At 42.4% G+C, this 8,406-nt stretch overlaps 1 protein-coding gene across 3 annotated transcripts; it reads right to left on the bottom strand.

Moving 5' to 3' along the window:
* Nucleotides 1-162: 162 nt before the first annotated feature.
* LOC103641692 (protein LURP-one-related 6) lies at nucleotides 163-1,799 on the bottom strand. 3 transcript variants are annotated; one of them, XM_008665016.4, is made up of 4 exons: nucleotides 1,343-1,787; nucleotides 975-1,092; nucleotides 850-896; nucleotides 163-483 (listed from the first exon to the last, which is right to left on the bottom strand). In XM_008665016.4, the coding sequence occupies exons 1-4, from the start codon at nucleotides 1,565-1,567 to the stop codon at nucleotides 352-354; spliced, it is 522 nt and encodes a 173-aa protein (XP_008663238.1). In that variant the 5' UTR covers nucleotides 1,568-1,787; the 3' UTR covers nucleotides 163-351. The 3 variants fall into 3 exon arrangements, with proteins under 3 accessions (XP_008663238.1, XP_008663237.1, XP_020401653.1); XM_008665015.4 differs by having other exon boundaries at nucleotides 850-1,092; nucleotides 1,343-1,782; XM_020546064.3 differs by lacking the exon at nucleotides 163-483 and adding an exon at nucleotides 490-764 and having other exon boundaries at nucleotides 850-1,092; nucleotides 1,343-1,799.
* Between the last annotated feature and the right edge of the window lie 6,607 nt (nucleotides 1,800-8,406).

Here is an 8,406-nt window from a genome sequence, read left to right as displayed (position 1 = left end):
TAAGAGATATAGTTAAATAAAGTGTATATAAACAATATACTGTTTGTTCACGGTAGATAACTCAGTAGTTTGAATAAAATAACTTTCAATCTTTTCTATAGCAGACAACTCATAACTGAATCAAACGCACCCTTAGTCGGTTAGTTTATTGAAGAGAGATAATTAAGTGGCACCGAAAGTCAGGCTCATATCATCAGCTGGTCTATGTTATTCAACGTGGGTCATACAATCATTATGATGCCGCCAGCATGCGTCTGTTTCTTACTTGAAGATGAAAGTAGGTTGCAAGATCAATGCTATCGGACATTAATGTACTCTTATAAACAAGAGCAAATTCTTTAATTCATGCTGTCAGCATCTAGTGGATTCTCCATGTATGCTGTCAAGAATTGCCATCACCCCAATGATGAAAGCTTGGTCATATCCTGACTGTACTTCCACATGGTAGAAGTCCTTGCCTCCCATCAGCCCTTTCTTACCCATCTGCAGAACACATACTATGTCTTTAGATCTCAATCCCTCTGACACTCAAATGCTGGTGGCATGAGTGTAATGCTTCCTGTAAACTTCTACACTTTCATACAAGTACTTGCAAACACATGTACATCACAGGGTAGCACTATTTCTAGAGACGGTTATACATGTTTCTTAGCCAAAAAATGCACCATGTGTATAGACATCTAGATGTAGACATTATTTTCTGCTCTCATGGGATAACTCCTGGTTACCATGACCTGCTGGATCAGCTTATGTATGCCTTTAATCTGTGACAACAAAAGGAATCTGCAAAGATAACGCACTACAAAAGCAGAGCTGTAGAGGATTTAGGATTAAAAAGGCGCGGCATACCTGGGCTACTATTTTTCTGGTGCAATCAACTATCGTACAGTCTCTATCTGCAAAAGATCCACCAATTTCGAAATCCCACTTTTTACATTGCCTCTTGGGTTCAACATGAACTCTAACCGGCGCACCTTGTGCTGTGCATGATTTCGGATCAGTTAGGCTAAAAACCAGCTTGTTTTTTCCTTGGTAATCCATGGAGTACCCATTCCATCTGTTCCTTGTGCTTAGCGCCTGGACAATTCCTCCCTGCGGTGTAGATTATTAATAGAAAGGAATTCGCACATCTCCACAAAAATTTTAGAGCTAGCCTGTCCAAGCAAAGTACGGAATAATGTAAAAAAAAGCTCATAGGGATTAGATCAACTTGATAGAGCTACACTTGTCGACCTATCAATTAACTTCTGTTCAAGTGAAACACTCAAAATCATGGAAAAAACAAGGAATCATGCATATCGATCTGTTCAAGGGTTGCTATTTTGCAGTTATGACCCGTTACCTTTTTAGAGATGGATAGTATTGGTTCTCCTTCACCATCTTTGACCATAAGCTCTCCCTTGGATCCAAGTGTTCCACAACCATCTACGATGAACACAATGCTATGGCTGAGGTCAGTAACAACAAAACCGCCACCGTTCACCACAGCAGGTCTCCTCCTTATCATCAGCATTGTTGGAGCTCCTGAGCAAAAGATCTTGCTAACTACAGGAACGCTCTTGTCCATTTTGCTTGATGCCGCTCAAGAACTGGGGAGAGAGAGAGAGAGAAAGACAGACTACTTGTATCTGAACCCCTGTTTTCTGTTTGGCTACCTTGCCTCTACCAAGTTCTGTGGCCAGCAGGCGAGTACTTATATGGGAGCATTGGATGATTGTTTGGAACAAGACAGTCTCCCAAGCTAAGAAGCAACGAGGAGAGTTCAGTAGGTTGGTGTGGTTCAAGAGTCTACGATGGAAAGTCACTCTGCAAGAACCTTTTTCTTGCAAGTTGGACAAAAGCCCTGCATAAAGTAACTGCTGAAGAAACTGTTCTGGTTTAGTATAGTTTTGTCTTAACTTTCATAAAGCAGCATTTGTCCGGTGGTCTTGCTCAGAAGTTTCTCCTTTGCCCATTTGGTATCTCTTCTGGGAGTGCTTCTTATGCACATTCTAACTGGTCTCGTTTGAGGTCGCAACCATTTTTTTGTTCTTTTTCATCTCAAGCTGCTTGTGACGTCTAAAATTTAGCTCATTGTTGCTTGCACACCGTACCACATCCTTCCTCCTTTTCTTTTCTTCTTTGTTCTAAAGACCGACATCTCTTAGAGCTTGTTCGGTTAGCTCTCAATCCATGTAGATTGAGTGAGATTGGATGTATTTAAATCCTAATCAAATCAAACTTCTTAATTTTTTCCAACTCCATCCAATCAATGTGTAATGGGAATAACCGAACAAGGTCTTAGCGATCCTTTTCGTGCAACCAATGATGCTGGCTGGATGTGATGAATCGTCTTAGGATCCTTGATTTCTGAGGCACTTCCCAAAAAAAAGTGCGCCATCTATTCTTGATGCGAATATCATTTGTGTTGAAAAGGATTGGCCGTATTCTGCCACTGGTGCTTTCTGGTGGTCTGTGAAGGTAAGCGGCAATATTCTTGTCATTCACCGGTGATTAGCCGACTATTATTGAGATTTTGTGAAAAGGTAAGCGGCAATTATTCTCTTTGGTGTAGAAACAACCACTACTGGCACACCAGTTTTGGAAAAAAAAATCTACTTCCTCCATCCTAAATTACAAGCCATTCTAACTTTTGTAAGAGACAAAGTTTCTTAAATTTAAGTAAATTTATACAGTACAAATAAAGTATCATAGAATACTTATTGATTATAATTTTGTAGTATAACTATTGATGTCATAAATCTCCATGGTTTTTTTCTTTATAAATTTAATCAGATTTAAAATGATTTGACTCTTATAAAAGTTAGAATAGAATTTATAATTTGGAATGAAATGAGTATGTGCCAAGCTGCATGCCCTTGATATTCTGACTTGGTGAATAGGTCATGCATGCTGCTGCCAAACAGTTGAGCAATCATTAGCTAGAGCTATGGGCTTTAAGTACAAAAGGCCTAACCTAAAGGATTCTCTTGCCCAACCCTACTGTTCATCTGTGGCCAGTGAAAGTCGAACGAAGGGTAGCATTGTTGTGGCACAACATTTCTGGCGAGCTAAGTCTTGGGCAGTTAGACAAGGGTGTGTGGTCGCAAGAGGAATTGCCGCTCGATCGCCGCCCGTGAGCTCTTCCGGCTGAACCTTTGGGACTAAGCAATCACCTGCTAAAGGAAACCTGAATCCATCTGCGGAGTGCAGTTTTCTGTAGCTGGGGGACTCTGGGAGCCGTGAGCATAACTTCCGTTATTTCTTGACCTGTGGTAGATTGAGCTACTACTCCTTGCAGCGAAAATGCTGGTCGCAGATGCGAAGTGGAGACTTTGGGTACCTTGTAGCTTTTTATTGTAGCCTCAAGACCTTTTGATCACATAAACGATGTATGATGATGCTCGGAGAAATGGGTGGTTGGGCGCGTGAGTTGCAATAATTTTTGTTGGTTGGACGAGGTCACACCGGTGACTATTGTTGAGCACCAAATTGATCGGGAGAAATGGGTGGTGGTGGGGGGAATCAGAACAAAAATTTTATGGTCATTTCTTTTTCGGCGACTATGAGTTAGATTTGGTAAACTTAGTGGCCCTTCGACAAAAGAAAGATAAATTGGTTAATGATTGCATCCGGAGGTTCCTGGATACAAGAAACCGATGTTTTCAAATCTAGTTGGCAGAGAAAACAACTAGCATGATTAATATTTAATGGATTGCATTATTATTTAAAATAAAGATTATAAATCATCCAGTTTTTACGCTATCATAATTACACCAGAGAGCTTTGGCTTGTGAAAGCCGAAGCAAAAAATGGTAAAACAATTCGTCACAATGTCAATATAGTAGAATACGACCAAAGTAGCTCGGACGACGAATCAAAAGAAGTATACGCTGCTGAAATGGTTTGGCCAAAGCAGGCCAAGTCTTTGTCTTGTTCCTCTTTGTAGCCCCCAGCCGGTTCAAAAAAAAACGACGTGAGAAGGTTAAGTTTACATTTAATGTTATCAAATGTGATAAAATATTCGATAAGTTACTCAAGAATGCCAATATTAAAATAAATCATGCAGTTCCATCCGCCGACGAACACAAGTGTCGTGCATATTGCAAGTGACACAACTCATTTTCTCATGTCACTAGTGATTGTAATATGTTTCGAATCCAATCGGCCATTAACGAGGGACGATTGAAATTTCTGGAAATGCAGATGGACACGGAACCCTTTCCAATAAATATGACCAACTTTGATGGTAAAAATGTTCTGATTTGGCCTAACACGGTCGATAAGGGCAAAGGCAAGGAGGTCATCATCGGCGATACACGGGAGGCGGTTGATGAAAAAACCGTTGTGTCTAAACCCTAGCTATAGATACTAATTGTTAGGATCGTAGGTGGGAAAAAGGAGACACATAGTTTATCGTGGAAAAAACTCCTCCAGTGCGGAGGAGAAAAAACCACGGGAAAACATATCTATTAGGGCTAGCTTGGAAACTCCAATTTCTCAAGGGAATTTTTTTCCCCAAAGAAAAATGAACTAATTTGTCTGGGGAGAATGGAAAATCCATTGGGAAAATAAGATTCCCAAAGCACTTATATGGTGTATTCACTAGTAGAAAAGAGCTCAAAGCCTGCGGCACCCATAAATTATCACTGGCGGTTTCAGTTATCACGCGCCAGTAAAAAAAACAAGGTGGACCCGACTTAGGAACCGCCAGTGGAAACCCATTTTCACTGGCGGTTCTGTTACACCAACCGCCAGTGGAAATAGGGTATTTCCACTGGCGGTTGGTGTAACAGAACCGCCAGTGTAAAGACCCTATTTACACTGGCGGTTGTGTTAAGATAACCGCCAGTGGAAATAGGTTTCCACTGGCGGTTTTTTAAACCAACCGCCAGTGAACTGTCTGTTATAAAATACCCATCTTCCCCGCGACAGTGAACTGTATGCTCGCAGCCAGCTTCCATTGGAGGCGATTTTGGAGGTCCAGATTTCACAAAAATATAAGGGGGGAGGTTTTGGTCTTCATTTCTTGGAAGAAGGTGGATAAGAAAGGTTGGTTTATGTTTCTTTGTCAATTTTTGTTCATTCTTGCTCAATTTTAGCCACATTTTGGATCTAGGGTTTCACATGTGAGAGAGAAGAGTATAGATAGGTAATTTTCTCTATTTTCTCAAATGAGGTTGCATAAGATGGTTAGTTTTTGTCTATTCCCTCTCTTTTTCATGTTTAGTTGCTTAATGAATGGTGAATGTGTTGTATGGAAGATTAGTTTAATTATGTTTCAATTGTTAGTTATTGTTTATTTTTGCTCAATTTTAACTACATTTTGAAACTAGGCTTTCACCATATGTTAAAGATAGGTTTGGGTATTAATTTTTTTTTGTTTATTAGTTGCTAGGAAAGTTTGGCTTATGTTTCTTTTGCCAAATTTTGTTTATTTTTCCTCCATTTTAGCCACATTTTGGATATAGGGTTTCACCATGTGTTAGAGATAAAGTAGTTTAACTACTTTTATTGGAAGAGATAAAGTAGTCTAACTACATTTGTATATATACCGATCAATATTTACTGTATATATACATGCATGGTAATCTGACTTGCCATGAAAACTTCGGACTGGAAGGGTAGGCAGCAGATGTCGCACTCCAACGCGTCCTTCTCCATGGATAGTGTCACAGTCGCCTCTTCCTCATCCTCCAACCCCGACTCTTCCTCATCCTCCATGTGCAGCATGTAATTTTACACGACTTTCTAGAGAGGAGAGGGAGAGGGAGAGGGAGAGAGAGCTATTGTTGCCAATGCGCTCGGAGCAGGTGCAGCACTTACTGTCCGTGCGGATGCAGCACTTTGCACATCCAGAATGCCCGTTCTTGCACTGATTTTACACAGGGCAGAACATCATGCTGGAGTCTACCGATCAATATGTACTGTATATATACATGCATGGTAATCTGACTTTTTAGCAGATGTCGCACTCCAACGCGTCCTTCACATTTTAGCCACATTTTTGGATATAGGGTTTCACCATGTGTTTTATGTTACTTTTTTACAGGTGGTGATGGAGAGGACATCCTGGATGTATAACTTATCAAGGCTAGATCCATCATACATATCCGAGGTCCATAGGTTTATTGATGTCGCTACGAACCATGCTTGGAGAACAAAGACAAAACACATATATTGTCCATGCATGGACTGCAAAAATGCTGCTGTATTTAATGACACAGAACAAATCATATCTCATCTGGTATGCCGAGGATTTATGAAGGATTACACAATTTGGACAAAGCATGGAGAGGGTAGCTCTTCGCCTTATACGACTGGAAACCCTGAGAACATCGACAACAGATTTCAGTTCGTTCACGAGACACACCAACCTCTTCCACAGAGCGAACATGTAGTGCAAAATGTTACTGATCATGGTTACGCTGGAGGAAATGAACATGATAGACCTCATGTTCTGCCAAGTGTTATGGATGAGGAAGATGCAGAGTTGCTAGAGGCAATGTTGCGTCGTCATACAGATCAATCGATGTTCTTAATGAAAGGTATGGAGTCCCTAAAGAAGGCAGCAGAAGAGCCTTTGTACGACGAGTCTAAGGGTTGTACCAAAGAGTTCACGACGCTCCGGTCTGTGCTAAAGCTGTTGATGTTAAAAGCTAAATATGGTGTGTCTGATGCTGGCTTCGATGCGTTCTTGAGTATTATCGCAGACATGCTTGATAGTCGCCTAGAGGGGGGGTGAATAGGGCGAAACTGAAATTTACAAATATAAACACAACTACAAGGCCGGGGTTAGCGTTAGTAATAATAAACGAGTCCAAGAGAGAGGGCGCAAAACAAATTCCAAGCGAATAAGCAAGTGAGACACGGAGATTTGTTTTACCGAGGTTCGGTTCTTGCAAACCTACTCCCCGTTGAGGAGGCCACAAAGGCCGGGTCTCTTTCAACCCTTCCCTCTCTCAAACGGTCCCTCGGACCGAGTGAGCTTCTCTTCTCAAATCAAAGCCGGGAACAAAACTTCCCCGCAAGGGCCACCACACAATTGGTGCCTCTTGCCTTGATTACAATGGAGTTGTGATCTCAAGAACAAGTGAGAAAGAAAAGAAGCAATCCAAGCGCAAGAGCTCAAATGAACACGGCAAATCACTCTCACTAGTCACTAGGGTTTTGTGTGGAATTGGAGAGGATTTGATCTCTTTGGTGTGTCTAGAATTGAATGCTAGAGCTCTTGTAGTAGTTGAGAAGTGGAAAACTTGGATGCTATGAATGGTGGGGTGGTTGGGGTATTTATAGCCCCAACCACCAAACTTGACCGTTGGCTGGAGGCTTCTGCTCGATGGCGCACCGGACAGTCCGGTGCACACCGGACAGTCCGGTGCCCCTGCCACGTCATCACTGCCGTTGGATTCTAGCCGTTGGAGCTTCTGACTTGTGGGCCCGCCTGGGTGTCCGGTGCACACCGGACATGTACTGTTTGATGTCCGGTGCACCGGTATGGGCGATTCTGACTTCTGCGCGCGCTGCGCGCGCATTTAATGCACCGCAGGGAGCCGTTGGCGCCGCAGGGAGCCGTTGGCGCCGCAGGGAGCCGTTGCTCCGCTGGCACACCGGACAGTCCGGTGCACACCGGACAGTCCGGTGAATTTTAGTAGAGCGACTGCCGCGCGAACCCGAGGCTGGCGAGTTCAGGAGGCCGAGCTTCCTTGGAGCACCGGACATGTCCGGTGCACACCGGACAGTCCGGTGAATTATAGCGCGCCGGCTTCTGAGAATTCCCGAAGGCGAAGAGTTTGAGTCTGGGTCCCCTGGTGCACCGGACAGGTACTGTTCACTGTCCGGTGGCACACCGGACAGTCCGGTGCGCCAAACCAGGGGGGCCTTCGGTTGCCCCTTTGCTCCTTTATTGAATCCAAAACTTGGTCTTTTTATTGGCTGAGTGTGAGCCTTTTACACCTGTATAATCTATATACTTGGGCAAACTAGTTAGTCCAAAGATTTGTATTGGGCAATTCAACCACCAAAATTATTTAGGAACTAGGTGTAAGCCTAATTCCCTTTCAATCTCCCCCTTTTTGGTGATTGATGCCAACACAAACCAAAGCAAATAGAGAAGTGCATAATTTAACTAGTTTGCATAATGTAAGTGTAAAGGTTGCTTGGAATTAATGCCAATATAACTACTTACAAGATGTGCATGGAATGTTTCTTTCTTATATAACATTTTGGACCACGTTTGCACCACATGTTTTGTTTTTGCAAATCCTTTTGTAAATTCATTTCAAAGATCTTTTGCAAGTAGTCAAAGGTAAATGAATAAGAGTTTGCAAAGCATTTTCAAGATTTGAAATTTTCTCCCCCTGTTTCAAATGCTTTTCCTTTAACTAAACAAAACTCCCCCTAAAAGAGATCCACCTCTTAGTGTTC

The sequence above is a fragment of the Zea mays genome, chromosome 10 (assembly GCF_902167145.1).
Source record: "Zea mays cultivar B73 chromosome 10, Zm-B73-REFERENCE-NAM-5.0, whole genome shotgun sequence".
NCBI lineage: Eukaryota > Viridiplantae > Streptophyta > Magnoliopsida > Poales > Poaceae > Zea > Zea mays.
This window is presented reverse-complemented; position numbering and strand designations above follow the sequence as displayed.